Raw genomic sequence first — 19,065 nt, 5'->3', positions numbered from 1 at the left:
CCCCATCCCCATCCAGCCCCATCCTACAAATCGACCCTCAAACCTTTGATAGGCGAGTGCCATCTTCATTACTTTCCATCCTCCCCCCTCAATAGGCAGTCAAAATGTTGCATGTGTCAGACCAATTTGACCGAAAATGCTTTTTCTTGAATTTTGAATTGGGAACCCTTGTGCCAACTTCCCAAAGCACACCTTCTCCCTATGCACTGCCCATCCAAAGAGGTGCTATTTACACTACAATGTAGTTTGTGGAAAAAAAGAAAAGCCCAGATTCCCTGGAGAGAGCATCCTAATGTTTGGGTAGCTGCAATATTTATAAAAGTTTAGTAAAGGTGACAATTGAAAAGAGTGCATTCATCAGAGCGCTCGATACTTGTGAAATGTCCCGGTGATTGATGTGCAAAGCTGTGTCTGTTTTGAAGTCTCTCGTCTACATCAGTCCGAGGACGGTCACTTCTCTACCAGCATTTGCAAAACGAACACGCCTTGTTCCCGCTGTACGTCATCTCTTTTTGCACTTGTCTAATTTTTAGATTAGGTTGTTCTGTCATTTCTGTAATTTATATTTTTTAAATACCCCTTTTTTTATAGGATTTGGCTATCTTCGATTGTGCTTCTGCTCTGCTAAACTGATAATCGCAAATAAAGCCACGTGTTTTTTTTTAATCTGTCTTAACCTTTCAGGCCCCGATTCGTGGATTTTTTTGCACGTTGCAAATTGACTTTGCACTGTTGAAAAGTGACTTTGCACCGACGACACATTGATGGAACTGTGCAAAGTGTCTTTTTGCAGTGCAAAGTGACTTTTTGCAGTGCAAAAAGACACTTAGCGCTGTTCCATGAATCGGGGTATTCGTTGGTAGTGAAAAGTCACTTGGCACCGTGCAAAAAAATCCATGAATCAGGCCCTCGGTGTCTGCACCTGAAGGGACCCAGAATCGCAACACAAAAAAGCACAGTAAAGGGGCCCTTGGCAGCTGGGAGAGGAAAGCACAGGACTTTCTGCCCCCCACACGCCCAAATTAGGAAGTGTATGCATGTCATTTGCAAAAAGACACTGCAGTTTTAGGAAGCCTACATGCATGTCCCGGGGCCATTGAAAGGACTACCTACATTTTGCTAAAAAAATGATTTACCCAGTCACAAAGCAACATTTCCTGTTTCAGCAGGTTGGAGTGTGTGCCAGGAGCCCTTTGCTCTAGGTCTGAGAAGCAAATTAGAATCAAGGCGACCATCGGTACAAATCAAAAGGTGCAGTGTATTATGCACCCCGGGCCTTTTTCAAATATGTTCTGGGGCTGAATAGAAGTGTTTCCTCTTCTAAAAACCTGTCATCCTGCCCGCACCACAGTGGATCTGTCCAAAGCGAGAGCATTGGTAGCCTCAAGAAGAAAAAGCTACACAAGTTGTTATCTGCTGTTTACAATTAAATAGGGTGATGAATCTACTGGGTGCTCTCCAGGGCTAGCGACTAATGTTTCATTTATGCTGTGTTGGGAATTAGCGTATGATATGATTTGATATGATATGATCATTTGTTTATATCGCGCTCGTACACAAGTGTTTCAGAGCGCGACAAGGCAAGGGAGGTGAACAGGGGAGAACAAAAACAACGATCTTATGATGGCTTACTAGATGATGTCCAATCAGAACTTGATTTGAGACCTCAAACCGTATGGTCATGCCCACACTTAATCAGGCACTGAACTAGGATGAGGCACGGGATGGCGGGGGTATTAAATGTGCTCCCCCCGTGCTCACCCAGTTGACTGCATGTTGCGCGTTTATGAAGCCAAGGCCTGTTGCCTTACACTTTATGTGCAGGTAATTGCGACATTGACTAAGGAGAGTGCTTGCAAATGGCGAATGATTGGTTTTGCAAGGGCCTGCTCAATTTCCCCTTGTATTCCCGAACTTATTCTAGACATCTGGAGCTGGACACGCCATATATGATGGATTGCTTTCATCTTGCACTTGTCTTGCTCTTTCTGTTAAGCTGGAATTACTAACACAACCGTCCCACACATTTGGGCAAGTGCTGGAGTCAACCCAAAGCCATGGGAATTTTACATAAAATGTCTAGCATTGTCCATATTACACTCCACCTCTTTCGGTCACCTGGTGGAGCTTGACAAAGAGGCCATAGTGTCACACTAAAGACAAATCCTTTAGTTCCCCCTCCCTTCCTTATCTATGTCTTAGCTCTTGCACTATCTGAAACGTTGCCAGGCCGAGTACGATAGTTAATTTCACATCCTTTCTGTTCATGGCCTGTAAGAATGTCATTGTATTTTCCCTTGCTCCCTCCTGCCTTGAAGCGCTTTGAAACATGTGTATAGGCGCTATATAAATAAACGATCATATCATATCATACATTTGAAAGTGATCGCAGCAACCAAGTGTGTAGTAAAATCATGAATGGGTTATCACCTTAACTATTTATTTATTGTTAATTTATAACACGCTTAATACCAGTGAGTGGTTTCTAAGTGCAGGATCGGGATTCAAACCTGTGTTGCGCCGGATGCGTTGTCTTGCTTCCAAGACAAACGCGTTGCCCCTGAGCTATCCTTGCAAAACGACCATTCCTCACATGGTCCCCTCACATGAGGCACCGATCATTCATTACCAAACGACCTTTGAATTGCATTCTATGGAATTAAGACATAGTTATATGGAACCCTAATTCTATTGCTGACAGTCACATGGTGGGGGCACGTGTCCATGAAGTACAGTAACCCCTGTTGCTTAGTTTTTTTGTGCCAAAAGGAAAAGGGCAGTAACTCCTCATTCTGGGTGCGCTGCTTTAAAGCTTTAAAGCAGCGCACCCAGAAAGAGGATTTACTGTCCTTTAGTAGCTTTGAGGTACATACTAGCCCCTCTGAGGTGCAGCAGCTTTTTTAAATTTACTCCGACTCTGTGTTTACTTGAGCATTTTGATCCCTGTATGTACTTTAGCCCAAGCGCTTCAGTTACCCGGCACACCTCGAATTCGCCTTGTGTTATAGTTTTTTTGTGTGCATAATACAGTCTAATAAGGCAAAGCACTCTGGAGCCGGTTCTTAGGCAGCTTGATTTCAGGCAGCAGGGGGCAGCTCATTGATTCTTACTGAGGGAAACTGCTGCTGACAGTACTTCGGCTCTTTTACAGTTTGGATCTCAGACTCTCTCCTTAAGAAGTAGGTCAGTGGCACAGCAGATAATAGCCTTTCCCCTGATGAATAAATAGGGCGATGTGAAATGTTACAATGATTTCGTGTTCAGTGTTGGGTGGCTATTGTTTGTTTGTTTTTTCTCTTGTGTCTTTTTAATATGATCTATTTCAGTCCTGTAAAGTCTGTGTACTTTCTATACGTGCTGTGATGCATGTATGTCCGTATTGCTACTGTTGCATGGACACTTTATGACACTTTCTGCCAAAATAAAGTGAACTGAACTGATTTGACTCGTAGAGGTACATACATTGGCGCATAAGTGTAGTTGTGCATGCACTTTACAGCGCCAAGTTACTGACCTTAGTACGCATTGCAAGGAAGATGCCAACGCAGGCAATGAAAGCAGAAAGCATAACTGTGTGCTTCTCGGTATACAATGTTTATTTTATATTGAATCTTTTATATAGAATGACCATATCTCGCATCTTTTATAGTGAATGTATTTAGGGTGGGGTAAAGGCTTCCATATTTTTGGGAAACGGGCGGGATGGGTTTTTAGGGGTGGAGAACGGGTGTTTGGCTCACCCCGCCCAAAATAGAAGAAAAAAAGTGCATTCACTATAAAACGTTTCGATATAAAAGATTTGCTATATAGGTATTCTTTATAAATTACTTCCGTATAAAGACATGTAACCGTGCTTCCCTTGGCCCCCACCCCATTCTCGATCCATGGACACAATTGCGAAATTGAAAAGGACGTAAAATGAATGCAGAAATACCAGACTCACTCCATCCTACCAAATTGGTGGAGAGTTGACTGCCTTTGCATGTCTACCTTGTTTGGGGTTTATACCCCCTTAGGATGACCACCATCGTTAGCAGGGCAATATGTTATTTTTAAACATGCTTGATGAACAAGGCACATTACAATATGTTCTTAATCTTTCAGGCCAGTCTACCAATCTCACCTCTCTTTTTTGTCTCTTTTTTTCTTCCTTAGGACGTCACACTCGAGGGCCAAAGCGGAAGCGGCAGGAACGGCGGCACAGAAAGCCACGGAGGAAGCGCGGATGGCCCGGATCACAGCCAAAGAGTTCTCACCCTCCTTCCAGCACCGGGAAAATGGTCAGTTGCTCATTCTCTGCCACTGTGACCCCCCCATCCTGTGCAAGCCCTTCTGGTAATGGTCAGGTGCCCCCGCCCCCCGATTCTGGTCAAGGAGCGGTCCGCAGTAGGCCTCGCTCCCCGCCTCATCAGCGATAAGGTTTCTCATTACAAACAGTGGCGCATTTTTTTGGGTGAAAGACCGTTTTTGACGGAACTTTCACGGCGTAGGGGAATAGTTTCTCCGTTTACTTTCACGCGCATGCGACACAACAAAAACCTATTGATTAGAAGAGGGCGCAAAGCACCTTAAGCGGATTTCCATCAACCCCACCTGAAGAGATTCGTATTGTTGCATGTATGGTCCCTGTAGTTTACACAAAGTAAACATTGGCATGCAGAAAGATTCCAAGTGACAGCTTACCATTGCAAAAACAGTGGTCAACAAACGCGTCATTTCAACGGGTGGCAATCGTGTAGTTCATGTGGTGTTACTTTTAACTATTTGAGTAGTGCTGCAAGACTTGTAGGCGCACCTGGCCCCAGTACCGGCAAGGGAGGCACGTAGTGTGTAGACCCATCTACATCAGCAGCTCGTGAGTTAACAGTGGTCTGATGCTGCCAGAGGCGTCGTGGACCAGTCCTGTTGCTATTCATTTATTGAGGATGCACAATGCTCCAGAGCGCCCTTGTGGGCACAGAAAACCAAAGGAGGATCAGATCAAGTGACAAGCAGCTCTGGGACAATCAACACAACTTTCACAGCTAGACAAATAGGCCCCAATTGCGGTGTTTATGGTAAGGGAGTAGGAAAGGAAAAGATGAACAGGAACACAGGGATTGGGCGATGGGGGAGATTTAAGGAACAAGCAATGTGGTGGAAGAAAAAACAAGTTAGAACAGTCCTTCAAAGGGTCTGCAAATAGGGCCCAATTGCATCAGGCAGCTTGTTGCCAGCAGGCTCCTTCATAATGCAAAGGCCTGACTACAGAGTATGGCCCCTCAGTGTGGTATTCCGCCTATTCCAGGATCTGAGACTTGCCAATATGAGCGCCATGTTGCTGTAGCACCTCCGGGTGAAAGGGCAAGGTGCGACTTTACCTTCAGGGTACGTGGTGCAAGGACAGGCTCATTAGCATTCTGTGCTTTACACAAGGCTATGACGTCGTTTCTTTGTTTTCTCAGGAGCCAATCAAGGGATTGCAGAAGGGGGCCTAATGTGGCCAGATCTTTCTAAGGTCAGGACTAAATGGACGCACAACCCTTGCAATAGTTGCAGGTTATGTAGTATTTTAAGCAACCCAATCTCTATGTACAGTTTTATTTTTTTAATCGTTTTATTTCATTGGTGTCTTCTAAACCCACTGCGTGCACAATAACATGCTGACGGTGCCAGGAAGAAAAAAGGGTGGGGGGAGAAAGTGTTTATACGGATAGAGTGAGGGATAGGGCGAAGGGAACTGAGATAACAGCAGGTAGGGAGGGGTCCTTTCACTGTAGTAGGAGACCCACTCTGGGGGCCCACCCAAGCTTGGGATAGTGCTAGTAGAAAGGCTTCTATGTCATTTCATCGACTGGTGTAATTTCGATGGGTTTTTTTCCGAGTGTTTTTTACCGAAAATAGAAATTGATTTATTTTTATTTTTGGGGGGGGGTTCCCTCCCCCCTGAAGCCTCCATCCCCTATTGTTTTTTTACCTAATCCCGACCCCTCCACCCCTTATATATACTTTTCCAACACCCCCACCCCCTATCTATTTCAATGAATTTTTTCGGTAAAAACTACTCGAGGAAAAAAAAAATCGAAATTACACCCGTCGATGAAAGAACGCTATACCGTGGCAAGGCAGCTCATTTGAGGACAGAATTAAAGCGCTAAGCTTGCAGTAATCCAGGAGTGATAGGGCAAGAGCCAAATAAAGCTTGCCAGCACTAAGGATTTGCTCAGCCTCTGGAATGGGAAGAGTCCATTTTCTCGTTACTGAGATCACCTGTGAGAGCCTTGCAGCCATTGGGGTAAAGGCTGGGTGACCTGACCAATCATTAGCCGTGAAGAGATGGGGAGTTAGGAAGCTTTCCTGCTCCTCTTCATGTGGGATCTGGGTGTCAGCTGCTTTCACATATTTGATATAGTGTCAGTAGGGCTCCATATGTCACTTCATCGCTTTATATGGAGCATTAAGTGCGGCTCCCTGGTGCCAAACAAGAGGCGCTTTCCGTAGAACAGTAGCGTGCTTGGGCTCCAGTTTAGATGGGATTTCAGAAACCAGGATGTGAAGGGAAGGGGGGACTGGGAACATGATGTTAGGACAATCCTAGCATAGGCAGTGCAATGAACAGTACGTTTTTATATGTTTACATTGCCAATTTATTTATGTATTTGTTTGTTTATTGCGTTTCTTTATTGGGGGCACGGGGTATTCAGAACGTAGGCATTGGGGGATGGCGTGAAATGGACAGCTTCTTCCAATGTTGACATAGGACCAAAGCCTGTATTTGAGCTTCAGTCTCTTCGTCCCAAAATGATCAATGATCAGTAGATCGCGACTCACCCCTAGTCTATCAACACGGCCTATGACCGCTCGTGAAGATAGAACAGTCACAGAGAAAAGACAGGGCACCAAAGAGTGCTGCATGTTGCAACTTTGGGGTCTTGTGTGGCTGAGGAGAAAAGAGCAATGTCATTTTGATGTGATCATTTTTTCAGGAGCTAGCCGCTTTTAGTTGCCGTAGCAAAAATGAAGCATTCAGCACTATTGTAGGCTGCAGTGAGTTCCAGTAGTGTAAGACCAGAGACACGAGGGTGTATTCAATGTCTCTACGGTTGCTAAGCCCTTTGGTGTTGCTGAAAGTTCTCCTTAAACAGTCTTCTGAGCTTCAAGCAATCAGCTGCAACCAGAGGGCGGGTTGGGGTGTGGTCTTTTGGTTCTAGCCCCGGATAGAAGCTCAGGGGCGACAACCAAAAGTCTAGTTAGCCCTGAATCGCGACAAACCAGAAATTAGCATAGCCCCGGATATTTTCCAGACCTAGCAACACCCCTGGCTTCAACCAGAGCAGGTTGACGTTCATAAAAATGTGAACAGGAAGAGGGAAAGCTGTCAGATTTAAACACTCAGATTTTAAATTCACAAACACCTCCAGGTTCTGTAGGTGAACCTCTTGAAAACATGTAGCTGCAATAGGAACTGCTTGGAGGTCGATGCCAGCCTCAGACACTATCAGGGGGTGACACCAGTTGTAAACTCTGCTCTTGCCAAATTGATTGTCCAGCTATTAACAATACTGGGAGCGGGTGCACTACAGTACACAGTGATGTGAGATGTATGCCACAGGCAACCAAAAACACCATATTCCCCAACTGCCCATATATGTAAATGGTCATTTATGTTCCGTCGCTGAATTTTGTCCATGGTCTCAGTCCATGTAACTAGGATATAAGGAGATGCGACCACAGCCTTGGTTGTGTTCATTGTAATATGGTTTGGGTATCAGGTAATATTATCCCCATATATATGGTCGCCGTAAATAATATCGCCGGGAAAATGTCGTGGCGGTATTATTTGGGTGACCATATATATGGGGTCAGGTGCAAAAAAAAAAAAGAAGAAAAAGAAAAAAATAAGTTTGGGGGTTGCGAGGGTGTCCCCCGCATGTTCCATGCAATAATGTCGCCAGAAAAAACGGCCATTTTTCGGCGATATTTTTGCATGGCGAGATTTTTGTGGCGACATTATTACATGGAACCATGGATTGACTTTGCTCATCTCATTATTGTGTGGGTAATTATTAGGTGGAGCAGTGGTAAGTTTTGGGGAAAATGTATTTTTGTTTCTCAGCACAGATCTAGTGATTGTTTCAGACCAATCCCATCAAAGCAACCCCTTCTCCAAAGCCCCACTCTTCTAAATTGTAAATGAACTGCAGCCCAACTCCACCAAATTCCCGTCCACGCCAACCCCTTAAATCTAGCTAATCCATATCTTTTTTAGTACTGTAAGTATGAAATGTGAGCAGATTGCATACATCTTGCGCACTACAGGGCAGAGAGGGGGCTGTTCCTACCAGGATGGAGAAGTCATGTGCTCTTCCCTAGGGCTGGGCCTAGTTGCACACCCCCAATCTCTTGCACACCTACAGAGTTGTTTTCATGCCCACATGAATTAATATGTGCCCATAATACGTCATAGTGCAGATCTTAATGTTTTCCATTTAACACTGTTGTGATCTTTTCACAATACATGTTTTAAAAGTAATTCTGGTGCGGTTAGGTCCTTCAGAGGAGTGGAAACTTGGTTTTGGGTTGTATGTTCGTCTGATATTTATTCGCTGAAATCTGTCTGCAAAAAATCTGCTCGCATTCGAACAATTATCAGACGAACAAACTGAAACCAAAATGCGCGTGCCCCCACCCCACCCTCCCCTACTTACCTGGTTGCTCACCGCCATTTATTTATTTTATTTATTTGAATTTGTAAAGCGCACAAACAGCCCGCAGACATCGATGCGCTGAAACAGAGCTTAAGAATGCTTGCTTGAGGGTTATAGTGAGTAAGAATGCTTGCTTGAGGGTTACAGTGAGTAAGAATGCTTGCTTGAGGGTTACAGTGAAGCCACCCTAGAGACAAACTTGAATACATTTCGGTAGTTGCATGTTACGGTGCATTGCAGGGAGGTTTTGAGAACTCAAACAAAGAGGTTGGTCTTGATGGCTTTGCGGAATACAGTGTGGGATTCAATGGCTCTGAGGTGGGGAAGATCTGACAGGGCCAAAATTGGGGGCACAAGCCCCCAAATCTGTTATGGATTTCTGTTGAAATCCTACACATGTATGCATTGTGCTGGTACAAAGAAAACATGGGCAGCTTTGCACAGATGAAAGGAAAACCAATTTGCAAGACCGTAAGCATGAATTACCCCTCTTTCACCCATGACCCCACATCAAGAAGCCCTCTGGCAATCCTAATGTCAGACCCTTTTCTACGCAGTCTCAGCAAGCATGGCTCTATGGGCATAGAGAGGGGACTGTGGGTAGCTGGGCCAGCTTTAGAAAGATGGCTGCAGGTACAGGAGCAACTATGGTGATTGACTCATGCTTGCTCCAAAGTCCTAGCCTTCTTCCTCAAGACTGATTGCAATATTACAGATCACTCACAACTGAAATGGCCATGATACCTAAGCCGCTAGCCAAAAAAGTTCCTAAGCATTTGCTTAGAAAATTGAATATAAGTTCTAGATCTTCTGCCCAGTGAATATTTCATTTCAAAGGGACTGGGGAATTTTCGGCAAAATTACTATGCAGTAATACCACAAGTGGTAATTGCGCCGCAAATTGGCATTTTTCCAGTGTGTTTGTACTTCCAGCTCTGAGCTGGGGGGTAAACATGCTGGAATCGAAATTGGGCACAGCAGTAAATTCTGCGGTAACACCGTTATCGCTGCATTTAAGGGTTTCCGCCCAACTCATGATGAGGCCCTTTGTCTGAAGGGATGTGCTGCAATTCACTAAACCTTTCGACATGACTTGTCTTGGTAGACAGCTCCTGGACGGATAACCCTGCACAACGGACTAGTCCCTAGAACAACATGCTGCCACTGGCTGAAGAGGGAATGCCAATGGTTCATAGGGGGATTTAATCCTCCACCACAACACTTCCTGCAAAAGAAACAAGGATTGGCAAAGCAAGCAGTTTCAGCTTTTGTGTAGGTATGGGATAGGCATTTTCTAGGTGCAGATATAATGGTACTTCCTGGCCATAAGAGTGCATCAGCTGGAAAATCGCTATTGCCTGGGCTTATGATGGCAGTACTTAGCACAAACTTATCGAACACCTCAAGCCAAGAGTGTTGGCTTTGTCGTTGCCTCCTTTTAATAGGGCTTCAGTGCATGGAAGAGATATAAATCAAGTCGCTGAAGACACACTTGGTTAAGACATTTCTATTAGACCAGTAGTCCTTTACAGCTGTAATTAAGCCTTTAACTACCAGTAGGCTGTATAAAAATAACAGTGACGGGTAAAGTTGGATGTTATCTTTTGATAGAGTGAGCTCAAAGAGAACCCAGGAAGATGCATTTTGGGTAGGGAGGGCTATGGAGCGGGTGGGAATAGACTAGCTTTGTCAGGGGCAGTCAATGTGTGGGTAGATAACTAAACAACACCCACAATCTGTGTGTCCCTCCTCACATGTCCTCTCCCTCCTACCTGTACTCCAATGCAATAGTTTCAGCTTATAGGTGGTGCTAAAGCGCCACCTAGCAGCTCAAACTAACAAATGTAAAAGGGTAGGTCTCACAACGGAATGTCATTCAGTGGAAAAACAGAAAGGAAATAATCTGATGAGAGAGTGTGTAGTGCAAAGAATTTGCCCTGCATCTATTATTCATCAGTGAATGGTTAATTTAGAGGAATGTCCGTCATCAGTCAAACATGCCCCCTTTGTTGGCCCCAACAACAGCCTTAAGCCAGAAAGAGCCCACAAGCTTGAGTCCTCGTCCAGTAGACATGCATATGTCCATAGCAGCTGTTCAAGGTCCAGCATGGCACTGCCAGGAAGAAGGAGGACCAGATCAGCAGAGTGTTTTGCAAACGACTACACAACTATACAATTCCCATGGCGGTGTCTAGTGTCTGAGGTCTTGCCAGGAATTCCTGGCTCCCTATGGTACGGAGTGTTCTTCTGCCCAGCACTTAGTCTCTTCTTACCATGCCTCTTACGTGCTGAGGACCAGTATGCTTGTCCTATTTGCATAGACATGCATAATAGCCCAGCAGTTAAGGGGTTAACAATTGGAAAACAAATAGTGGCCCTCATATGATCATTGAACAGCACATTCTTTACAACAGTGGCCTCCATCTTGTCATCCACCAGATATTTTGTTATACAACTCCTATAATCCCACACCCACTTTTGACTATGTTGGCTGGGACTACTGAGAGTTGTAGGCCATGGGTTGGCTACCCCTGCTTTACTGTAATGCAAATCTCCATTGGGCCGCCTTCCTGCACCCATGAAATCCCTAATGCAGAGAGATCCTTTCATGGACTGTATCATAGTTCCTTATCACAAGCTTCCGGTGTCAAAGGCACACTCCTTTCTTCATACCCGACTCCAATGAAAGCTTTGTCTAAACCCCTTTCTATCCATATCTTAAATATTGATCCTTCATTATGTGTACCTTTGCACATGTAATGTCGATATCAAAATATCACACAAAACTCTGATTTCTAGCATAAATTATAGATACTTTTTTCAGTTACAAGCGTGTTCTCCTAGAAAGTACCACTAGCCATCACATGTTTCAACCGTCCGGTCTTTGTCAAGGCTTACTAAAAAATCATTGTTCTAGATTTACGTAAAAATGAAAACGCATATACATATCTTGCCCATAATATGCATCAATCCGTCTGTACTCTCTCTAGACACATGACGGTGAACTCAACTCAAACCCAATCCTGGTTTTCATCTTTCATTACCGAGATAAGTCATAAGGCTGCCTAGACTCTGTCAAGCTCCTCAGATCACTGCAACAAATAAAAGCGCTTTCCATGTTATTCGTTTAATATCGCTGCACGACACGGGTTCGAAACACTATGGCCCAGGACAGCCAGCACAACATTAAAATCAGTAACAATAACAGTTTCGGGCAGGGCTGGCTCAGTCATTGTGTCAAACACCAGATACTAGACACCCACAACACAGAATGCGTATTCGTCACACACTCCATTCACCCAGGTCCCACCCACAGGCATACCCACAACATACGTTCGTTGGGAAGGCTCCAGCCAGTCTGGTCAGTACTTCCCCACACTACCATATATGGAACTTCCACCCAACAGCCAGTCAGGAGGAAGGGACAGAGTCAGGGCTTCCCGGGACTTCGGAAAGGTCAAGGTAAAAGGCGATGGAAGGCAAGAGGCCATGGGGGCCATCTTGTCTCCATCAGGAATCTACCAGTTCCAATAACAGGGCCTGGGCATCCCAAAATGGAGGACGCTTAGGGCACCAGTCAATTCAGCACGGAGCTGCCACCAGCCCGTACCCTGCTCTGTGGGTCACACACAGGTGCCCAAAAATATACACTAGGGGCACAGGGTTGCACCCCTACCCATGGGTGCCATAAGGGTATCCCATGGGTCTGTTCACCAAAACCAAAGGAGAGAGCTGCACTGCCAGGAGTCCCACATGAACTCCTGCACGGTAAACACGGCAGAACACACGATACAAAACAGTAAAAGACAAGGATACAGAGGCCCTGTCCCTCCGATGCATTTCCAGCATCACATATATGAGTTAGACTTCTTCTCCCAACATGCATTATGTCATGCTCTTTCAATGTTCGTTTATCATAGCTATATCTTGATTCCCAGTTGATAGTCTCCAATAATGCTTGGTCTTTAAATAGACTTAATTTCATAGCAAGTATCTTTTGGTAGTCTTTCAGAGGCTATCAGAACTAGAATAGGTTTTCCTTTGCATAAAATGTCATTTTGGATCCGTTCAATGAGTATTAGACTTAGAATGGATGTTTTTTCATAACATGTTTCACTTTGTATTTCTTCAATGAATGTTAGACTTAAAGGATAGTTCCGGGACTTTTTTTTTATTGTCCCTACGGTTCGGCCATGTGTTTTTAAGCATAAATCGGTAGATCGTATAAAACTTTCCTATGGACCTTACCCGACTTTTCGTCCATTAACGCACTCGAAATCAGCTGCCATTTTGTGATAATCCTATCACTTTCCGCATCGCCCTGGCTGACCTGCTTTTGCGGCACTAAATCAAATCCCCCGCCCCTGAAACAGACTTTATCAAAACATTCATATTCCCCGCCTCTATCCGTGACGTGACTGTGCTGCGTAGGCAAACGCGCCCAGGCGTCTTCTACGCGACTCCACACAGAACCCGGAAACCAACACAGATCAGCTCACAACACAGCGCGCCACAATTCGGAATATGAAACTGTACTTTCAAATCAAACCGCAAGATTGTAAATTTGGTGAAGTACATTTATTTGACATCAAATGTTTAGAGAATATTCAGCGATTTGCATTTTTATTTGCTCTCGATCCAAAATAGTTCGTCTTGAGGCACGCGATGTTCCTTTGCTGTACACAGGGTCTTTGATCATCTCACAATACAGCGGCACAATTCGAAATATGAAACTGTGGTTTAAAAGCAAACGGCAAGATTGTACATTTGGCAAAGTACATTTATTGGACATCAAATGTTTGTAGAATATTCAGAGATTTGCATTTTTATTTGCTCTCGATCCAAAATAGTTCGTCTTGAGGCAAGCGATGTTCGCGTGCAGTACACAGGGTGTTGGTTTACGATAAAATAAGCTCTTCGGTCGCACTGATAATCGCATGGCTGTTCCAACAACGAGGCACTAGGCCACCACAATGGTATGTATGTTGCATCTAGCCGTTAGTACCGCGTAAGGGCATACTTGTACTTGGCGATCGTCCCATAAAATGGTCAGGGTGGTAACGTTGTTCACGCGGAGAAGCAACTGGCGGCTGTAAAATCCATCCGCCGGTGTCTGGTATTCGTGACACGGACAGTAAAGCAGGATGTACCTGTTTTAAAAACATAAAAAATTAAATTAGTCTCACCATCAGATCTTTATTAAAATTATTCATTTTATATATTAGGTCGGGAAATTGTTTCATAGCTAGGACAGTGCAACTGGGTATTATACGTCATTTCCAGTAACCCGCCCCCTCTCCTCCGCCTTTTTCAGAGCCGCCTGAGCGCCAGTGGACCACTTCGTCACTGATATGATATAATATGGCATTTGCAACGCGCCTATACACAAGTATTTCAAGACGTGGCGAAGCAGGGAGAGGGGGGGACAAGGAGAAGACAGACAAAGACCCTACTAGGCCAGGTGTAATTCAGATTGCGCAAGTGCAGGGGTAGGGGGAAGGTAAAAGTGCAAGGGGAAGGGGAGGGGGGAAGTGGAGTACAAGGTAAGTAGCATAAAATAATAAATACATAGGGCCAGCTGGTGGCGAGTGCAAGGTAAGTGCAGAACAAGTGCTGGGAAGGGGGGGCTGTAGGATACTTAGAAAGTCCCCCAGTGCAGGGGTTGACAGGGAGGCAGTGCAGGTGGAGAGTGGAAGGGCCCAGGACCGAGGTCGCAGACAGTGGACCAGTTGTAGCAGGGGAGAGGGAGAGAGAAAGCAGAAGCAAAGAGGAATGTTTCGAGGTGCTTCCGTAAAAGGAGATGGTTTTCCTCAAGATAGTGCGCGGTACAAAACAACATGCCACATAGAACGAACAAGTACAACTTAACCCGTCTTTAAAGCTACTGTATAGTAATTAAATTGCGGTATAAACTCATCTAAAGAGTTACTTACATTATATTTGCATTTTCCATTGTATCTGTGTGTCGGGCAGCCACGAAATAACACTCCTTCTATGCCGACGTGATTTCTTCTAATGAACGAACATTAAATGGCTTTCGTTTCGGAAATTATATTCATTATCTTTCACGTTACTGCACCACACCCCCAAAAAGAAGTCTTTCGGGATGGTCCCGGCCTGTCAAGGTCAAATAACAATAGAACCTTATACTGAGTCGTGGGCCATTCCGGCACCCGAGCTAAAATCAAAGCAGCTGACCTTCACTTTGAACGAGCACACATTCCTAGTTAGCTACATTCAGTGTAAGGCCATCTCACAGGACTTTAAATTTACACTGCATCTTTGCATTTTGTCTGCGTGCTTTGCAGCCCCAGAAAACCATAAATACGGAGACATTCGATATTTTTTGAAAAATGATTTATATTACTGTTTGGTTTAATTTAATGCGCAAATGAACAAGGTGGAATAGACACATTGCATGTACACTGAGCAATCACTTTTATTTACACAATACATAGCATTCAATGGGCCTGCGACATGAGCAGACTCGAGAGCAAAGTCACAGGTGACACCCGGGTGGTTCGCACTACTGCACGGTGAAGGGAGGGGCAAGGGTGGACAGACACATTGCATGTACACTGAGCAATCACTTTTATTTACACAATACATAGCATTCAATGGGCCTGCGACATGAGCAGACTCGAGAGCAAAGTCACAGGTGACACCCGGGTGGTTCGCACTACTGCACGGTGAAGGGAGGGGCAAGGGTGGACAGACACATTGCATGTACACTGAGCAATCACTTTTATTTACACAATACATGGCATTCAATGGGCCTACGACATGAGCAGACTCGAGAGCAAAGACAATCAAATTACAATCATTTAAACCGCGATGTGTATTTCTCAATGAGCTCTGCTTTAGGTGGACATGGAACAGAGGCAATGTTGGGTGGCAATGCAGTTGTCCCCTGCACAGGTTCGTTCACAACTCCATGTATGTGCCTATCTATGACATCGACAATAAGTCTCTCAATAAACTCATATTGCATATCCTCAAACACTGGTTTGATCACCCATTGTTTACTTCTTTTAGTGAAGGCCTTATTGTAGCGAAGCATCCCTAAAGTTCCGGTCGTCCTACTTTGTTGACGGCCAACATTATGGTTATGTGCCAAGACCGCTAGAAGAGTCAGATTTATCATGCCCTCCATGCCAAAATGCAATCGTTTTGGCCTGTACTTTAGGCACATATTGTGGAACACCTCCAAATCTCCTGTGTGGCAAAATTCCGTGAGTCCCCTCAAATCTTTTGTTATAGTTTTATCAAATACAATCTTTTCAATGGCTTTGTGAGTGGCTGTTGAAGGAATCAACCACTTCTTCTTCCGTGCCTCCTCTGTGGACAAAAGGCCATGTTCACAATTGTGGAAATGTTGGTTTGTGTTCCAACGGTGAACGTTTGTACAGTGTAAAATTACTGACCGCCATTTTTCAAGTAGAATTTCCAACGACCCTCCACATGTTTTTGAGCTCCACCAAAGATGGTTGCTGATTGACTTGGACCACTCTGTAATATCTTTCGTATCTTTTTTTTTACCTGCAGCCGACATTTTTTTATTGATTGATTTTGCAAGATGCCATACGTCAAATTGGTGATTTATATTTTTGTACTCTTCTCTCATTGTCTTGGCAATTGAAACGTGTCTGTCCGTGGCTATCAGGTCGATCACCATTCCCAGCGATTGTAGTTCTTGCAATGATGCTACAAAGCCAACTTTCTCCATGGCCACTGAGGATGTACTTTGTGACACCTGCACGACCACCGAACTCACAATTTTCTTACTTTCCATGTCCTGAAAGTGGTAGGTGCAGTACTTGGCTGAAAATCCTGGGCTGTCGCACTGTCCATCACCGGCTAGCCTGAACCGTTTGCCCGCGAATGTACTATCAATAGACATTTTTTCCATTCTCCAAGCTTCGCTAATGGCTGGAAATAGATAATCGGTTTGGTATTTGTAGAACTGAGTTTTCGCAATGAAATGGATTCCCACAAACTGAAAGAAAGACTCTAACTTTTTAAAACTTGAACCACTAAAAAGTGCGGCCGCTGCACAAAGTAGATTGCCTGCTGGCAGTTGCCCCAGCACGGGTTGTGCAGACCATGAGAACGGATGATATTGTGTACAGGTGGCATGTATTTTTAGGTTAGTGCCTCGAATTGCACGAGTCACATTAATCAATGGCTCACCACATACTTCCCCACCAACCAAATGCCCACATTTCAGCATAATAATAATATCAATCAAACAACTATCGAATACAATGAATTTGGCCTCTTTCCTTATATTGTCACTCTGCATCCCAGCTGGTTCGGCCTGTAACGTTGAGGACATGTCACTCACATGAAAGGTAGAATCTCTGATATCATCTTCCGCTATGTTCAGTGATATTGATGGTGTTTCATTGTCGTCCATTACATTCTCTTCCATTGAAATATCTGTTCCTTTACCGGCGATGGGAGAAAAAAACAATTTCTTCAACTTTCTCGCGGTCTTAGTTTTTGCGGGTGTGGATTCTGTGAATTTATCTCCGACTGCATCCGAACTACCAGGAGGACATTCACTATCAATGGTTTGTGGTGGTATAGCTCCGTTGTCAATCACTTCATATTCTTCCCATTGGCACGATGCATCTCCAGTCTCAAGTCCCTGCCAAAAGGTTTGACAAGCAACATCTCTCGTTCGCTTCACAGTCTGTGTAGATCTAGTTCGTACACCCACTCGCAACTAGAGGACAGATTGGAAAAGGGATGTTCAGTTTAAACACAACTTACAGTATTGAACTATTAACAGTGAAAAACAACATAATAGTGACCGGGACACTAACCTTCTTTTGCTTTCTTTTCTTTGAAACTTTCTTGCCTCGAACTTCAACATCTGGACGCTGTTGCTCCGACTCGTGTGTGCATGTCTCCACTTCCTCTTGCGCTGCAACGACTATATTTTCACGATTAGCACATCCATCACTCAATGACGCTCCATCGACTCCCTGAAACATAAAACTTTCATTAGTATGTATAATAATATTGAAAACACAAAATGTACTTGGGGACCAATACCCACGTATATCTCAATAGCAATACACGAATCAACGCATTGTGTAGAACATTCTAACGAAGATTATTCAGGCATTGTTGATCTAGTTAGATGGAACTGTCGAGATCCATACCTCGGGCTCCGCATAGACTTCCATTGATGATATTATTGAAGATGACGCTTCAGCAACTCCCTGAAACACAGTAATTGCATTAGAATGGAAAGAACATAAACTTTGTGCAGGCGTCAACGGCTCATCTGAATAGACATGCACAAATGATCAGTTGTCAAAAATAAATAATGGACATTTAAATATGATTCGATTTGCTCGATCGTTGGAAGTGTCACCACCCAGAGATCTGCATCGACTACTAGGGGTGATGTTCTTGTAGAAGAAGCTCCGTCATCTCCCTGAAACATAGTACTTGCGTTAATAAAGAAGGAAGTATAGCGGATGTAATCACGTCATATGATCTCGCTTGATCGAACTGTCAGTATCCATACCTCGAAATGCATAAGAACATCAAGGGACGATGTAACTGCGGTGCACACTTCTGCTAGCTGTTGCGCCGACCCGTAACTGCATGCCCCCCCTTCTTCTTGGACTAATGCTCCATCGACTCCCTGAAACATAGGACTTTCATTAGTAATGAACACAATATTGAAAAAAGAAGACACATAGGAGGGCGACGACAGAAGGACATATCAATGGCTAAAAACGAAAGAAACATTGTGTGTAACAATCACGCTACAAGAGTGCAAGATCTGATGATCTCCATCGATGGAACTGTCCGGAAACGTACCTCGAGCATCTGAGTGACATCAACGGTTGTCGTCAATGCGTTGGACTCCTCAGCATCTCCCTGAAAGACAGTACTTGCATTATTTTGGATAACAATAATTATAACTGAAAACAGAGACTAGAGGACGAGTACTAGGGTGTACCATTAGGTAAAATAATTACACGATAAATTAAAAGTATTGATTTACATGCCTAAAACAAGTCAGTGGCAGAATAGCTAAGTAAGATTACCCGATAGGCGCTTGAAGTGGCTGATGACTGCAATAACGACACGGATGGAGAATCTTCTGCCTTCATATTGAGTGGATACATAAATGGGGAAATTATTGTTAGCTAATGCTACACACTACCGCAAGGCCGAGAGCTAAATCCGTAAACTTGACTCACCAGTGGAGGGATGTGGACGAATAGAGTGGGAATAGCGGTTGAGAGCAATTTTCGCCTCGCTCGCGGTGTGTTCTTCTTTATTAGCAATGATGTGGAGTACATATCTGAGCTAAAGTGCCTGCTGCAGATGCGGTATCGATCACCCCTCTTGT

At 44.3% G+C, this 19,065-nt stretch overlaps 1 protein-coding gene across 1 annotated transcript in view; it reads left to right on the top strand.

The window, feature by feature from the left end:
• Positions 1-19,065, top strand: part of JPH3 (junctophilin 3) — a 1,045,448-nt gene that overhangs the window by 633,292 nt on the left and 393,091 nt on the right. Inside the window, exon 3 of the mRNA XM_069636179.1 lies at positions 4,156-4,280. Within this exon, the coding sequence (XP_069492280.1) occupies positions 4,156-4,280 (125 nt within the window). The remainder of the gene's footprint in view (positions 1-4,155; positions 4,281-19,065) is intronic.

This window comes from Ambystoma mexicanum, chromosome 1q (assembly GCF_040938575.1).
Source record: "Ambystoma mexicanum isolate Mex_15411 chromosome 1q, UKY_AmexF1_1, whole genome shotgun sequence".
NCBI lineage: Eukaryota > Metazoa > Chordata > Amphibia > Caudata > Ambystomatidae > Ambystoma > Ambystoma mexicanum.
The sequence above is the reverse complement of the archived record's forward strand: the minus strand, read 5'-3'. Positions and strand labels throughout refer to the sequence as shown.